We start from the raw sequence: 16,377 nt of genomic DNA, 5'->3' as shown, positions 1-16,377 counted from the left end.
TGTATGTTCATTAGGGAGGGTGGTTTGTAATTCTCCTTTTTGATGGGGTCTTTGTCTGGTTTTGGGACCAACGTAATGCTGGCCTCATAGAACGAGTTTAGAAGTTTTCCTTCCATTTCTATTTTTCAAGACAGCTTCAGAAGAATACGTATTAGTTCTTTAAATGTTGGGTAGAACTCCCCTGGGAAGCCATCTGATCCTGGACTCTTGTCTGTTGGGAGATTTTTGATGACTGCTTGAACTTCCTTGCTGGTTATGGGTCTGTTCAGGTTTTCTACTTCTTCCTGTTTCGGTTTTGGTAGTGTACAAGTTTCAGGAATGCATCCATTTCTTCCAGATTGCCTAATTTGTTGGCACATATTGCTCATAATATGTTCTTAAAATTGTTTGTATTTCCCTGGTGTTGTCTCTGATATCTCCTCTTTCATTCATGATTTTATTTATTTCACTCCTTTGTCTTTTCTTTTTGATAAGTCTGGCCAGGGGTTTATCAATCTTATTAATTCTTTCAGGGAACCAGCTCCTAGTTCGCTGATGTGTTCTACTGTTCTTTTGGTTTCTCTTTCATTGATTTCTGCTCTTATCTTTATTATTTCTCTTCTCCTGCTGGGTTTAGGCTTTATTTGGTGTTCTTTCGCCAGCTCCTCAGGGTGTAAGTTTAGCTTGTGTTTTTGAGACTTTTCTAAGTTTTTGAGAAAGGCTTGTATTGCTATGTACTTCCCTCTTAGGACTGCCTTTGCTGCATCACAAAGGTTTTGAACAGTGGTGTTTTCATTTCCATTTGTTTCCATGAATTTTTAAAAATTCTTCTTTAATTTCCTGGTGACCCATTCATTCTTTAGTAGGATGCTCTTTAACTGCCAAGTGTTTGAGTTCCTTCCAGATTTCCTTTTGTCATTGAGTTCAAGTTTCAAAACACTGTGGCCTGAAAATATGCAGGGAATGGTCCCAATCTTTTGGTACCAGTTGAGACCTGATTTGTGACCAAGTATGGGATCTGTTCTGGAGAATGTTCCATGTGCACTTGGGAAGAATGTGTGTTCTGTTGCTTTAGGATGGAATGCTCTGTATACATCTGTGAAGTCTATCTGGTCCAGTGTGTCATTCAAATATCTTGTTTCCTTGTTGATCTTCTGCTTAGAAAATCTGTCCATTTGTGAGTAGGATGTTGAAGTCCCCTACTATTAATATGTTATTATCCATGTCTTTCTTTAATTTTGTTATTAATTGGCTTATGTATTGGCTGCTCCCATGTTAGGCACATAAATATTTACAATTGTTAGATCTTCTTATTGGATTTTGTTAGATAGACCCTTTAAGTATGATATAGTGTCCTTCCTCATCTCTTATTACATTTTTTGGTTTAAAATCTAATTTGTCTGATATGATGATTGGTACCCCAGCTTTCTTTTGATGTCCATTAGCATGATGAATGGTTTTCCAACCCCTCACTTTCAATCTGGCGGTGTCTTTGGGTCTCAGATGAGTCTGTTGTAGACAGCATATGGATGCATCTTGCTTTTTTATTCAATCTGATACCCTCTGTCTTTTGATTGGAGCATTTAGCCCTTTTAGATTCAGAGAAACTATTGGAAGATGAATTTAGTGCCAATGTATTACTTGTAAAGTCCCTGTTTTTGTAGATTGTCTCTGTTTCTTCCTGGTCTATGTTACTTTTGGGCTCTGTCTTTGCTTACAGGATCCCCTTTAGTATTTTTTTTTTTGCAGAGTTTGTTTAGTGGTCACAAATTCTTTTAGTTTCTGTTTGTCCTGGAAGCTCTTTATCTCCTTCCATTTTGAATGACAGCCTTTTTGGAAAGTATTCTTGGCTCCATGTTTTTCTCATTTAGTACCCTGCATATATCATGCCAGCACTTTCTGGGCCACCAGGTCTTTGTGGGTTGATTTGCTGTCAGCCTAATGTTTCTACCCCTGTAGGTGTAAAGAACCTCTTGTCTCAAGCTGCCCAGGATTTTCTCTTTATCTCTGAAATTTGCAAGCTTTGCTATTATATGTTGGGGTGTTGATCTATTTTTATTGATTTTGAGAGGGATCTTCTCTACCTCTTGGACTTGAATGCCTGTTTCCTTCCCCAGATTAGGGAAGTTCCCAGCTATGATTTGTTCAAATATTCCTTATGTCCCTCTCTTTTTATCCTTCCTCTGGGACCCCAATAATTTTAATATTGTTTAGCTTTATGGTATCACTGATTTCTCGAAGCCTCCCCTCATGGTCCATTAGTTGTTTTTTCTCTCTCTTCCTCAGCTTCCTTCCTTTCCATCACCTTGTCTTCTATGTCACTTACTCCCTCTCCTGCCTCATTTATCCTAGCTGTTACAGCATCCAATTTAGACTGCATCTTAGTTAAATCTTTTTTAATTTTGCCTGATTAGATTTTATTTCTGCACTAACAGATTCTCTAGTGTCTTTAATACTTTTTTCGAGCCCAGTTCGTAACTTTATGACCATTATCCTGAATTCCAGCTGTGACACTTTACTTATATCCATATCGATTAGATCTGTGGCAGAGAGTATTACCTCTGATTCTTTGTTTTGTTGTCAATTTCTCCTTCTAGTCATTTTGCCCAGAGAAGAATTGTTGAACGAGAGAAAATAAAAAATATCAACCATGACCCAAGTGAAATACATGCTAGACAAATCTGAAGTGGTCAGAAACCAACAGAGGAAAGAAAAAGAGAAAAAAAAAGGGGGGGGGGTCGGAGAGAGACTATAATCTCCCAGGTGGATAAAACAGGGTGATCCACTTGCTCCTGGGTGTATTTTGGTCTGTTTGTTAGAAGAGACAAAATCCCAATATTGTAAAGAAAGCAAAACTTATATATATACAAAAATAAAATTGAATACAGTGAAAGGAAGCCAAAAATGAAGAACATATCTACAAAATGTAAAAAATGAAAGTCAAAAAAAGACTTAAAAACAAAGAGTTGATAAGGTAAGAAACTTGTTGAAATGGGAAAAAAAAGAGAAAAAGAAAAGGAAAATTTTAAACTGAAAGATAAAAGAATCATGAGGAAAAAAACCTCAAATTCTATATACTATTTTCCCCTAGTGCTGGAGTTTTGCAGTCCTGTGTGCTCCATAAACTTGGTGTTTGCCTGTTTTTCCAGCTGGTCTTCTGGGGGAAGGGACTGCTGTGCTGATTCTCAAGTGTCTGCCTGAGTGGAGTTACACCACCCCTTGCCAGGGGGCCAGCCCCACTGTGAGCCACTTCTGGTTGCTCTATGTGGGTTTTGTTTACTGAAGGCTTTCTGGACCTCTCTGGAGGATGAAAATTAAAATGGCCACACCCTGATTGCAAGACCTGGAGCTGAAAGATCACAATCCCCTCTCTTCAGGAAACCTCCAGGGATAAGCGGTCTTCACTTTTTTGTGTGTCAAACTCTGCAGACTCCTGTGGTGTGCATCCAATCCGATCTTCCCGGGGGGAAGGTGGAGGGCTGCAGCCTTTCTGCCTGTTGCAGGGTCCCCGCAAGGAGAGTTGTTGCCCAAGTGTGCCACCATTCAAGGTTTATGGTGAATTGAGCTAAGAGCCCCCTCCCAGGCTCACTAACTGTAACAAGTTTCCCTGCTGCAGTGCTTGGGAATGCTGCCAGCTCAGGCACCCCGATTCTTTCTGTGATTCTGGGGATCTCCTGAGGTCACGCCGTCCCACCTGGGATTCCACCACCCAAACAGCTTTCCAGCAGGGATGTCTCTCACTGGAGTAGATCTAAAGGTTCCAATTTTGCATTCAGAGGCTATACACTTTCCAGTAACTGGCTTGCGGAGGATCCCTTCCCCTGCCATTTATCTTCCAATATATCCCCTCAGATTCACTTCTCCACACTGCCTATCTTGCAAAAAGTGGTCACTCTTCTATTTGTAGAATTCCAGAGATTCTTTTCTTACATCTCAGGTTGAATTCATAGGCATTCAGAATGATTTGACGGTTATCTAGCTAAATTCAAGGGACCAGATGAAATGAGGTCCCCTGCTCTTCCACCATCTTGCCTTCCCTATTTTATTTTTATTTATTTATTCAAGAGAGCAAGAGAGAGAGAGGGAGAGGGAGAGAGCATGAGCAAGGGGGAGGGGAGAGAGAGAAGCAGGCTTTCTGCTGAGTAGGGAACCCAACTTGGAGTTTGATCCCAGGATCCTGGGATCATGACCTGAGCCAAAGGCAGACACTTAAGTGACTGAGCCATCCAGGTGCCCCTATTAAAGAGTGTATTAAAAAAATCTGTAATATAAGGGTGCCTGGGTGGCTCAGCTGGTCTAGTGTCCGACTCTTGATTTCAGCTCAGGTCATGATCTCAGGGTCATGAATTTGAGCCCCATGTCAGGTTCCCTGTTGGATGTGGAGTCTGCTTAAGATTTTTCTCTCACCCTCTCCCTCTGCCCCTCCCCCTCCATGAAAAAAATGTGTGTTATGTAAAGGTGTTGAAAAAAACCCAATTGCCACATCTTTTCTAGCAAAATTAAACTTTAGTTATGCTTCTGCCCAACTACACTAACACTTAAGAGATAATGAAGGAAATTAAAAAGAAAGCCATTAAAAATACAAGTTTTGTTTGCATATCAAATGTTTTTTCTTCATAAGTTAATATATAAAAGACTGCAAGACAGATGACTTCAGAAGAATCAGATTACATATATTTGTTATCTTAAATACATCTGACTACTAATTAATGAATGCAGATGAATTATCTCTAGGTTTATCTGTTTATAATTAAATAAATTTGTTTTTCAAGTTGAAATGCACATTAAACTCCTTAAACATTTCTCTGCCAGATGGGTAAGATTTATATTTAGAAAATTAACAATATTTTTCAGGAACACTGGATTTCTTTTAAACATTGCTGTAAGCATGCTGTACTATGGAAATACTCGCTCAAACATGCTTCAAATACTTTACATACGAGTAACTGGAAAATACGGATTACAAAACTGAGTAATGTGCTCTGGTTTTGCCATACCCTTTAGTAATCCTTTACTGGCTTACCACACACATTCCTGGAAGGTTTATCATTTAAGTTTGTTTTTGTCCTCTTTCTTATGTTTTCTGATGATAAAAATAAAACACGCTATTCTTTGAAAAAACCACAAAATGATAAAACCTCAAACCTTACTCATTACAGAAATGTACAACTTAAAAGTCTCATATAATTTGATCCCTTACAGCCACTGTTTAAGTCTTGATACATATTATGAAATATTTACTTCTACCTTAACAGTTTTATGAAGAGCAGAGCTTGATAGGCAATCTTAGAAAAAAGTAAAATGGAGGAACAGAGGGGAAAAGAAGGGAAAAGCAGAAGAGATATGAAACAAACTGAGCACAGGTATGCCAGGTACCAGCTATTTGCTTCATATTGATTACTGCATTTTAGCTTCCCAACAGCCCTGAAGTTTTCATATTTCTTTATCTAATTTAAAAGTCACACAATGTCAGTTTCCTGGCTTTGATAATAGACTATAGTTGTGTGAGATTCATTTGGGGAATTAGAATGATAGGTGTACAAGACCCCTCTGTACTTTTTCTTTACAACTTCTTATGAGTCTGTAATTATTTTAAAATAAAAAGTTAAAACAAGTGGTTCATATGCTAGCATAAGAAGACCCTGAACTCGACTCCTTCTACAGATACACCAAACCTTCAGCTCCACATAGAACAACTTTGTCTGAAAAATACCTGAAAACTACCTGAACAGCTCCCCCACAATAAAGGACAGAAAGGCTATATCAAGGGTACCTGGCTGGCTCAGTCAGTAGAGAATACAACTCTTGATCTTGGGGCTGTGAGTTCAAGCCCCATGTTAGGTGTGGAGATTACTTAGAAACAGAATCTTAAAAAAAAAAAAAAAAGGCTACATCAAGATGGGTAGGAGAGGTAGAGATGTAGTCTCACCAAAAATCCTATACCCTCCAGTGTGGTAACCCATAAGCAGGAGGGATCTCATAAATATGGCCTATATCCGAGGAGCAAGGGATAGCCCCACAGCAGGTAAGCCCCACATCAGGTACTCCCATCCTTGGGATCTGCACCAGAGAAATGAGCCCCCAAAATGTCTGGCTTTGAAAACCAATAGGATTCACATCCAGGAGAACCAAAAGGCTCTAGGAAACTGAGACTGCACTCTTAAAGGGCTCATGTATAGATTTACCCATCTTGGGACTCATCAAAAGCAGCAGGTTGAAAAGACCTTATATGAAGGAGATACGTTGGCCAATCTTAAAGCATCTGCTGGAGTGGCCGGGATCTGTTTGAACTCTCTCTGGGGATAGAGAAGCTGGTAGGTGCCATTTTTGCACTCTCCCTCTACCTTGCTGGTGCTGCTTGCCCTGTGGCACCACACTGCTAAACCCAGCAGATGGGCATGCTCTGACCCTGTGCTACCACATGGCCCTGCCTTACTGAACTCAGCAAGTGGGCTAGCCAGCTGGGTGCTCCCTCGAGGCCTCAGCCCAGTAAATCCAGTGGATGGTATTATCCTAGCCCATTCCTCCTTTATGGCCTTGCCAAAGCTATTCACACAAGGGACGCCTCTTGAATGTTGGCTCTGGTAGCCAGGGGGCTTGCATTTCTGGACCCCATGGGGCTGAAATGATAAGAGAGGCAGTCCTTGGCAGGCTATCACCCTTAGGACACTGTACTGACAGCAGAGTGGAACACATCCCATGTTCCTGTAACCACTTCTTTAAGACTGGGAGAGATAGCAGTTGTGCTTAATACATAAAAACAAAGACAGTGGTATGGGTGGCTCAGCTGGGTAAGTGTCCGACTCTCGATTTCAGCTCAGGTCTTGATCTCTGTCAGGCTCCATGTTCAGTGAGAAGTCTGCTTGAGATTCTCTCTCTCCTTCTCTCTCTGCCCCTCCCCACTCAAATAAACAAACAAATCTTTTAAAGAAGAAGAAACAAAAACAGAGAATCAAGCAAAATGAGGAAAAAGGAATATGTTCCAAACAAGAAAACACGATAAAAGCCCAGAAAAAAACCATAATGAAATGCAGATAAGTAATTTACCTGATAAAGAAAAAGTAATGGTCATAAAGATGCTCATTGATCTAAGATGAATGGATGAACACAGCAAGAACTTCAACAAAGAGAGACAATATAAGGAAGTACTGAACGGAAGTTACAAAGCTGAAGAATGCAATAAATAAACTGAAAAAATGCACAAGAGGGGTTCAACAACAAATTAGATGAAGCAGAAGAACAGATCAGTGACCTAGAAGATCGAGGAATGAAACTCACCAAAACAAAATAAAAAGAAAAAATTGAAAAAGTGATGATAGCTTAAGGGACCTATGAAACAACATCAAGTGGAATGACATTTGTATTATAGGGGTCCCAGAAGGAGAAAAGACAGAAAGAGGAACAGAAAACTTATTTGAAGAAATAATAATTGAAAATTAGGGAAGGACACAGAGTTGCAGACGCAGGAGTCCAAGAACAGATAGCTTCACTGGTGAATTCTATCAAACATTCAAATAAGATTTAGTATCTATCCTTCTCAAACTCTTCCAAAAAACTGAAGAGGAGGGAATACTTCCAAACCTTATTTATTTATTTACTTAGTTATTATTTCTTAAAAATTTAAGTTATCTGTACACCCAACATGGGGTTCAAACTCATGATCTTGAGATCAAGAGTCTCAGGCTCCTCCAAGTGAGCCAGCCAGGTGCCCTCCAAACTCATTTTATAAATCCAGCATTACCTTGACACCAAAACCAAACAAGACACCATACACACAAAAACGAAAATTACAGGCCAATATCCCTGATGAACACAGGTGCAAAAATCCTCAACAAAATATTAGTAAACTAAATTCAACAATACATTAAAAAGGTAATACACTATGACTGAGTGGGATTTATTCCAGGGATGCAAGGATGGTTTAACACCTGCAAATAAATGTTATACACCACATTAAGAAAATGATCATTTGACTAAGTAGATGCAGAAAACACATTTGACGAGATTCAACATCCATTTATAATAAAAACTCTCAACAAAGTTGTTATAGTGAATGCACCTCAACATAATAAAGGCCCATATATAACAAGCCCACAGCAAACATCATACTCAATGATAAAAAGCTGAAAACTTTTCCTTTAACAATTAGGAACAAGACAAGGATGCCCACTCTTGTCACTTTTATTCAACACAGTATTGGAAGTCCAGAACAAGTAGACAAGAAAAAGAAATTAAAAAGCATCTAAATTGGAAAGGAAGAAGTAAAACTGTCATTATTTGTGGACATGATTTTTTATATAGAAAATGCTACAAGATTTCACCAAAAAACTATTCGAATAAAAAAATTCAGTAAAATTGAGGGATACAAAATCAACATACAACAATATTATGTTTTTATACTGTAACAATAAACTATCAGAAAGAGAAATTTAGAAAATTCCATTTACAATTGCATCAAAAATAGTAAAATACCTAGGAATAAATTTCACCAAGAGGTAAAGGACCTGTACAATGAAAACTATAAGACACTGATGAAATAAATTGAAGAACACACAAACAAATGGAACGATATTCCATGCACATGGATTTGAAAAACTCATATTGTTAAAATATCCATATTATCCAAAGCAATCTATAGATTCAATGCAATTCCTATCAAAATTCCAATGGCATTTTTCACAGCAATAGAACAAAGAATCCTAAAATTTATATGGAACCACACAAGATCCCAAAGAGCAAAAGCAATCTTTAGAAAGAATAAAGCTCGAAGCATCACACTTCCTGATTTCAAATTACATAAAAATTTGATATAATAATCAAAACAGCATTGGCACAAAAACAGACAAAGACAAATGGAACAGAATAAAGAGCCCAGGAAAAAAACCCCACACGTATTTGGCTGATTAATTTATGACAAAGGAGGCAAGAATATACAATGGGGAAAAGACAGTCTCCTTAATAAATAGTATTGGGAAAACTGGACAGCCACATGCAAAAGAATAAAACCATACCACTATCTTACACCATATATAAAATAACTCAAACTGGATTAAAGACTTGAATACAAGACCAGAAACCATAAAATTCCTAGAAGAAAACACAGGCAGTAGGCTCCTTGACATTGCTCTTGGCAGTTTTTTTTTTCTTTTTGTAACTGATTCCCAAGACAATGGCAACAAAAGCAAACATAAACAAATGGGACTAAATCAAACTAAAAATCTTCTGCACGTAGTCCTAAGGGGAAAATACACAGCCATCCCAACCTCACTCAAAAGAGTAGAAAAATCTAAAATGCAGTTTTTATATTCTCACCTCAAGTATCTGGAACAGGAACAGATGAATAGGCCTAATCCATGCACGAGAAAGCAGTTGATCAAGAGTAGAGCAGAGATCAATGAATTAGAAACCAGGAGCACAGTAGAGCAGATCAACAGAACTAGAAGCTGGTTCTTTGAAAGAATAAATAAGATCGATAAGCCAATAGCCAGACTTATTCAGAAGAATAGAGAAAGGACCCAAATTAACAAAATTATGAATGAAAAGGGAGAGGTCACAACCAACACCAATGAAATTGGAAGGATCATTAGAAACTTTTATCAACAGCTTTATGCCAATAAATTAAATAATCTGGAAGAAATGGAAACCTGTAAACTACCAAGACTGAAACAGGAAGAAACTGATTTTTTAAACAGACCAATTAATTATGACCACTGGCAAGACTTATCCAAAAGAATAGAGAAAGGACCCAAATTAATAAAATTATGAATGAAAAGGGAGAGGTCACAACCAACACCAATGAAATTGGAAGGATCATTAGAAACTTTTATCAACAGCTTTATGCCAATAAATTAAATAATCTGGAAGAAATGGAAACCTGTAAACTACCAAGACTGAAACAGGAAGAAACTGATTTTTTAAACAGACCAATTAATTATGAACAGATTGAAGCTGTGATAAAAAACCTCCTGAAAAACAAGACTCCAGGGCCTGATGGATTCCCCGGGGAATTCTACCAAACATTCAAAGAATAAATAATTCTCCTGAAGCTGTTTCAAAAAATAGAAACAGAAGGAAAACTACCAAACTTNACCAAACTCATTCTATGAGGCTAATATTACCTTGATCCCCAAACCAGGCAAAGACCCCCTCAAAAAGGAGAATTACAGACCGATTTCTCTAATGAATATGGATGCCAAAATCCTCAACAAGATCCTTGCTAATAGAATCCAACAGTACATTAAAAGGATTATCCATCATGACCAAGTGGGATTCATACCTGGGATGCAAGCATGGTTCAACACTCGCAAATCAATCAATGTGATACATCATATCAACAAGAAAAGACTCAAGAACCATATGATCCTCTCAATAGATGCAGAAAAAGCATTTGACAAAATACAGCATCCTTTCCTGATGAAAACACTTCAGAGTGTAGGGATAGAGGGCACATTTCTCAATCTCATAAAAGCCATCTATGAAAAGCCTACTGCAAGCATTATTCTCAATGGGGAAAAGCTGGAAGCCTTTCCCTTAAGATCAGGAACACGACAAAGATGCCCACTCTTGCCATTATTATTCAATATAGTACTAGAAGTCCTTGCAACAGCAATCAGAAGACAAAAAGGGATCAAAGGTATCCAAATCGGCAAAGAAGAAGTCAAACTGTCTCTCTTTGCAGATGACATGATACTCTATATGGAAAACCCAAAGGAATCCACTCCCAAACTATTAGAAGTTATAGAACAATTCAGTAAGGTGGCAGGATACAAAATCAATGCCCAGAAATCAGTTNGGATACAAAATCAATGCTCAGAAATCAGTTGCATTTCTATACACGAACAATGAGACTGAAGAAAGAGAAATTAGGCAATCCATTCCATTTACAATAGCACCAAAAATCACACGTTATCTTGGAATTAACTTAACCAGAGACGTAAAGGACCTATATGCTAGAAACTATAGATCACTTTTGAAAGATATTGAGGAAGACATAAAAAGATGGAAAAATATTCCATGCTCATGGATTGGAAGAATTAACATAGTTAAAATGTCCATACTACCCAGAGCAATCTACACTTNAACATAGTTAAAATGTCTATGCTACCCAGAGCAATCTACACTTTCAATGCCGTCCCAATCAAAATACCAATGACATCTTTCAAAGATCTGGAACAAACAGCCCTTAAATTTGTGTGGAACTAGAAAAGGCCCCAAATAGCCAAGGAATTGTTGAAAAGGAAAAACAAAGCTGGGGGCATTACGTTGCCGGATTTCAAGTTGTACTACGNTGGAAAAATATTCCATGCTCATGGATTGGAAGAATTAACATAGTTAAAATGTCCATACTACCCAGAGCAATCTACACTTTCAATGCTATCCCGATCAAAATACCGAGGACATTTTTCAAAGAACTGGAACAAATAGTCCTTAAATTTGTATGGAACCAGAAAAGGCCCCGAATCTCCAAGGAACTGTTGAAAAGGAAAAACAAAGCTGGGGGCATCACAATGCCGGATTTCGAGCTGTACTACAAAGCTGTGATCACAAAGACAGCATGGTACTGGCACAAACAGACACATAGTTACCAATGGAACAGAATAGAGAACCCAGAAATGGACCCTCGGCTCTTTGGGCAACTATTCTTTGACAAAGCAGNACACTTTCAATGCTATCCCGATCAAAATACCGAGGACATTTTTCAAAGAACTGGAACAAATAGTCCTTAAATTTGTATGGAACCAGAAAAGGCCCCGAATCTCCAAGGAACTGTTGAAAAGGAAAAACAAAGCTGGGGGCATCACAATGCCGGATTTCGAGCTGTACTACAAAGCTGTGATCACAAAGACAGCATGGTACTGGCACAAAAACAGACACATAGTTACCAATGGAACAGAATAGAGAACCCAGAAATGGACCCTCGGCTCTTTGGGCAACTATTCTTTGACAAAGCAGGAAAAAACATCCGGTGGAAAAAAGACAGTCTCTTCAATAAATGGTGCTGGGAAAATTGGACAGCTACATGCAAAAGAATGAAACTTGACCACTCTCTCACACCATACACAAAGATAAACTCCAAATGGATGAAAGGCCTCGATGTGAGACAGGAATCCATCAAAATCCTAGAGGAGAACATAGGCTGCAACCTCTTTGAGATTGGCCACAGCAACTTTTATCATGACACATCCCCAAAGGCAAGAGAAACAAAAGAAAAAATGAACTTGTGGGACTTCATCAAGATCAAAAGCTTCTGCACAGCCAAGGAAACAGTCAAAAAAACTAAGAGGCAGCCCACGGAATGGGAGAAGATATTTGCAAATGACACTACAGATAAAAGACTGGTATCCAAGATCTAAAAAGAACTTCTCAAACTCAATATGTGAGAAACAAATAATCAAATTAAAAAATGGGCAGAAGATATGAACAGACACTTTTCCAATAAAGACATGCAAATGGCTAACAGACACATGAAAAAATGTTCAAAATCATTAGCCATCAGGGAAATTCAAATCAAAACCACACTGAGATACCACCTTACACCAGTTAGAATGGCAAAAATGGATAAGGCAGGAAACAACCAATGTTGGAGAGGATGTGGAGAAAGGGGATCCCTCTTACATTGCTGGTGGGAAAGCAAGTTGGTACAGCCACTTTTAGAAAACAGTGTGGAGGTCCCTTAAAAAGTTAAAAATTGAGCTACCCTATGATCCAGCANTGATCTAGCCATTGCACTACTGGGTATTTACCCCAAAGATACAGATGTAGTGAAGAGAAGGGCCATATGCACCCCAATGTTCATAGCAGCATTGTCCACAATAGCTAAATTGTGGAAGGAGCCGAGATGCCCTTCAACAGATGACTGGATTAAGAAGATGTGGTCCATATACACAATGGAATATTACTCAGCTATCAGAAAGAATGAGTTCTCAACATTTGCTGCAATATGGACGGCACTGGAGGAGATAATGCTAAGTGAAATAAGTGAAATAAGTCAAGCAGAGAAAGACAATTATCATCTGATAATTGTCTCTCATCTATGGAACATAAGAACTAGGAAGATCGGTAGAAGAAGGGGAGGAAGAAAGGGGGGGTAAACAAAAGGGGGAATGAACCATGAGAGACTATGGACTCTGGGAAACAAACTGAGGGCTTCAGAGGGGAGGCGGGTGGGGGAATGGGATAGGCTGGTGATGGGTATTAACCAGGGCACATATTGCATGGTGCACTGGGTGTTATACGCAAGTAATGAATCACGGAACTTTACATTGAAAACTAGGGATGTACTGTATTGTGACTAACATAATATTAAAAAAAAAAAAAGAATATTAAGGGCCAAGTGTCTTGTCCAATGGCATGCAGATAATGAGGAGAACTTAAGTGGTTTCCTCATTTCCACCATCCTCCTCCAATCCCAGGCCTCCCTGTCTGTGTTCCAGGGAGGAGGGTTATAGTTTTGAATTGTTTGTATCGTTTATGAAGATTACACTGTGTACATTTACACAGAGCAAGGTCACATTAATCTAATACAATTCTTTCAAAACCTCAAAAGAAGTTTTTGAATTCTGTCCTGAGCTTATACATACGTATTTAAAGATTTTATTTATTTGACAGAGAGAACACAAGCAGGGGGAGTGGGAGAGGGAGCGGCAGACTCTCCACTGAGCAGGAAGCCCAATGCAGGGCTTGATCCCAGGACCCTGGGATCGTGACCTGAGCGGAAGGCAGACGCTTAACTGACTGAGCCACCCAAGTGCCGCTCTGAGCTTATAATTAACCAAATTAAAAATTCATCATGAGATAAGAAAAGGAACTGGAAATGAACAAAAAGAGCAAGAACCCGGATAAGCTAAATATTTTTGTAGATGAAAAACTTCTCTGATGAAAACAGTGACATGCATGTAAATTCCCAAATCCTGTTTAAGTAGTAAATCAGATATCCTGAGGCTTAGACTTGGCCTTAAAATAGGTAGCTACCTATGCCTGAGAATCTGCAGGACTCACTCCTAAAAGTTTTGAATGGTGAAGACAGTCCCAAAGGTAGGGGAAGCGTGAGGTTGAGCTGGGCTCCTTCAGAGCCCTGAGGGGACCATGTACCTAGTTGACTTGTGTCCCAAATCAGAAGTGCTAAGATCTACTTAGCTTATTATAAATATGGCTTACAGTACCTCTGTAGGGTGGAAAACTATGTTATCTAGTTTGTAATCTCCATGAATCAAATTTTCTTCATTGTCATTATCTGGCAAGTTTTTCATTAGCCAGTCAGACAGCTGGTTCATGGCAGGGATATCCTGATGAGCTGCAGCTTGATATTGTTCTGTCCAGGTTGATACCTAAAGATACACAAATAAGAAAAATTATAAAGCTGAAAGTAGAAGTAAGGTCCAGCAATTCTAAAATTAAAACAAAATTCGATTATATCAAATTTGGTCTTATTACTAAATGCTCAAGACAAATGTCTATAAGTGACATCCACATGAGCCTAAAACATTTTTTCTTAAAGCCTAAAACATTTAAATCTCTCTTTTATCTAGTTCATTTTACTAACCTAGACTTTAATCAGGAAAAAAATACTGGCATAGGAATCAAGAAATGTGGGTTCTCGTCTTTTTTCTGCGATTATTTTATGGAAGAAAAAAGAATGTACACAAACACATACACACATATACACAAATAAATAGGCACAGGAGATTCCTGGAAGGATCACAAGCAACAAGTAATCACTGAAAAAGAAAATATGGGAGCTAGAAGAAGAGGGCAGATTTTTTTCATTTTAATACCTTTTCTTATTACCCACAGAATCTTCTAAATATATTTCAGGTATAAGGAATACAAAGACTTTTTATTATTCTTAGAATCAAATGCAAACAAATCAAACTATTCTCAAAGTCCTCCATCAATTGAGACCATATTATTTATCACCTTATCGTTCTCTCCACATTCCCCAAGGTACCTCTGTTCAACTTAGTGCAGTGAAGACCTTCATCTTGGGAATCATACAGACCTCGGTATAAATTATGTCTAAGCCACTTATTCATGTATTATTTGATATTCATTAGTCTCAGATTCCTCATCTACAAAATGGGAGTAATAATACTTATGTCTTAGGGTTGCTACAAAGATTTAAGAAGAGTAGGTCAGCAACTCACCTACCATGGGACCTGGCATACAGTGAGTATTCTCTAAATCTTGGTTCCTTTCTCTCTTCAGTCAGCCCCTCAAAAAGATATACATACAAAAAGAAATAGTCCCACACATATCTGGTCTAACTGTCCCTTTGGTTTCAAGTGTTCACCAACTCTTCCCTATCACTCTAGATTTTCTCTTTCCTTATATACACAGTGCAAGACATATCTCTCCCACAAAGCTTTCTCCACCTAAGCAAAGGCACATTGACATCCACCCTCTGAATGGCACAGCTCTCATAAGTAATGAAACATTTACTACTAGATTATATACTCCTTTATTCTATTTTCAAGTTTTATGTAAATGAGATTCATGTACAGGTCTCTCAAAAAATGACCAAAAGTTCCTTTAGGGGAAGAACTTACTTCTATTTTCTTGATATTTAACGCAGTACTCAGCAAGTATTAAACACATAGATGTGCTTAACAGATATGTTAACTTTAAAAGGGAAACTGTATAGAAAATACATTGATAAATTAAATGCAGAGGCTGAAAAGCATTAAATTTGCATTCATGTACATGTTGCTAGTTACAGAAGCTTAGGCTGAAAAAACCCGATCTAAAAATATAAAATTATTTTATGCTAACAACAAGTCAATATAAAGGGTGATATTAAAAGTCCTATCCAAGGTTCAGGAAAGTATAAAATAGGTTTTTATTCTGACTAATAATACACATTGTTTCCAAGAACTTGAGAAAAGGAGCTCTTTATGTGGATGTATTACCTGTCTTTTGCAGTAGCCAGCACCTCTACCATATCCTTCCAGCTGCAATGACTGTACATTCAAGGAATGTAAGTGAGCCAAGGTTTCTATCATGGCCACATATATGGCTGAGCGTTCTGCTGGGCTAACTCCAGGAATTGTGAAATCACGAAAGATTCGACCCTATGGAAACAATTACAACAAATAATTTAAAACAAAATAAATTTTTTCATACCAATTATTTGCTGTGTCATAATTCCCCATTGCCTACAAAAAAAAAATTAGGATAACAGTTTGCAACCAAAAACAATTTTTTGTAGAATATGCTAGAAAAACATTCCCTTGGGAAACATGTTCAATAGAGTATATGTGCCAAAAGAAAAATACAAGGGCATTCCAAGTTGAACTTAAAGGACAAAAGCTACTCTCAAGTTACATTTTGCAAAAAAAAAAATTTTTTTTTAAACACTTTGAACTTATTGTTCTTAATGGATCGATTTTCTATTTGGAGTCG

General features: G+C 38.1%; 1 protein-coding gene across 1 annotated transcript in view; it reads right to left on the bottom strand.

Moving 5' to 3' along the window:
- Positions 1 to 16,377, bottom strand: part of ACAD11 (acyl-CoA dehydrogenase family member 11) — a 96,949-nt gene that overhangs the window by 72,257 nt on the left and 8,315 nt on the right. The window contains exons 4-5 of the mRNA XM_034661822.1: positions 15,885 to 16,046; positions 14,135 to 14,306 (exon numbers count right to left, since the gene is read on the bottom strand). Coding sequence (XP_034517713.1) covers positions 14,135 to 14,306; positions 15,885 to 16,046 — 334 coding nt within the window. The remainder of the gene's footprint in view (positions 1 to 14,134; positions 14,307 to 15,884; positions 16,047 to 16,377) is intronic.

The sequence above is a fragment of the Ailuropoda melanoleuca genome, chromosome 6 (assembly GCF_002007445.2).
Source record: "Ailuropoda melanoleuca isolate Jingjing chromosome 6, ASM200744v2, whole genome shotgun sequence".
NCBI classification, from domain to species: domain Eukaryota; kingdom Metazoa; phylum Chordata; class Mammalia; order Carnivora; family Ursidae; genus Ailuropoda; species Ailuropoda melanoleuca.
The sequence above is the reverse complement of the archived record's forward strand: the minus strand, read 5'-3'. Positions and strand labels throughout refer to the sequence as shown.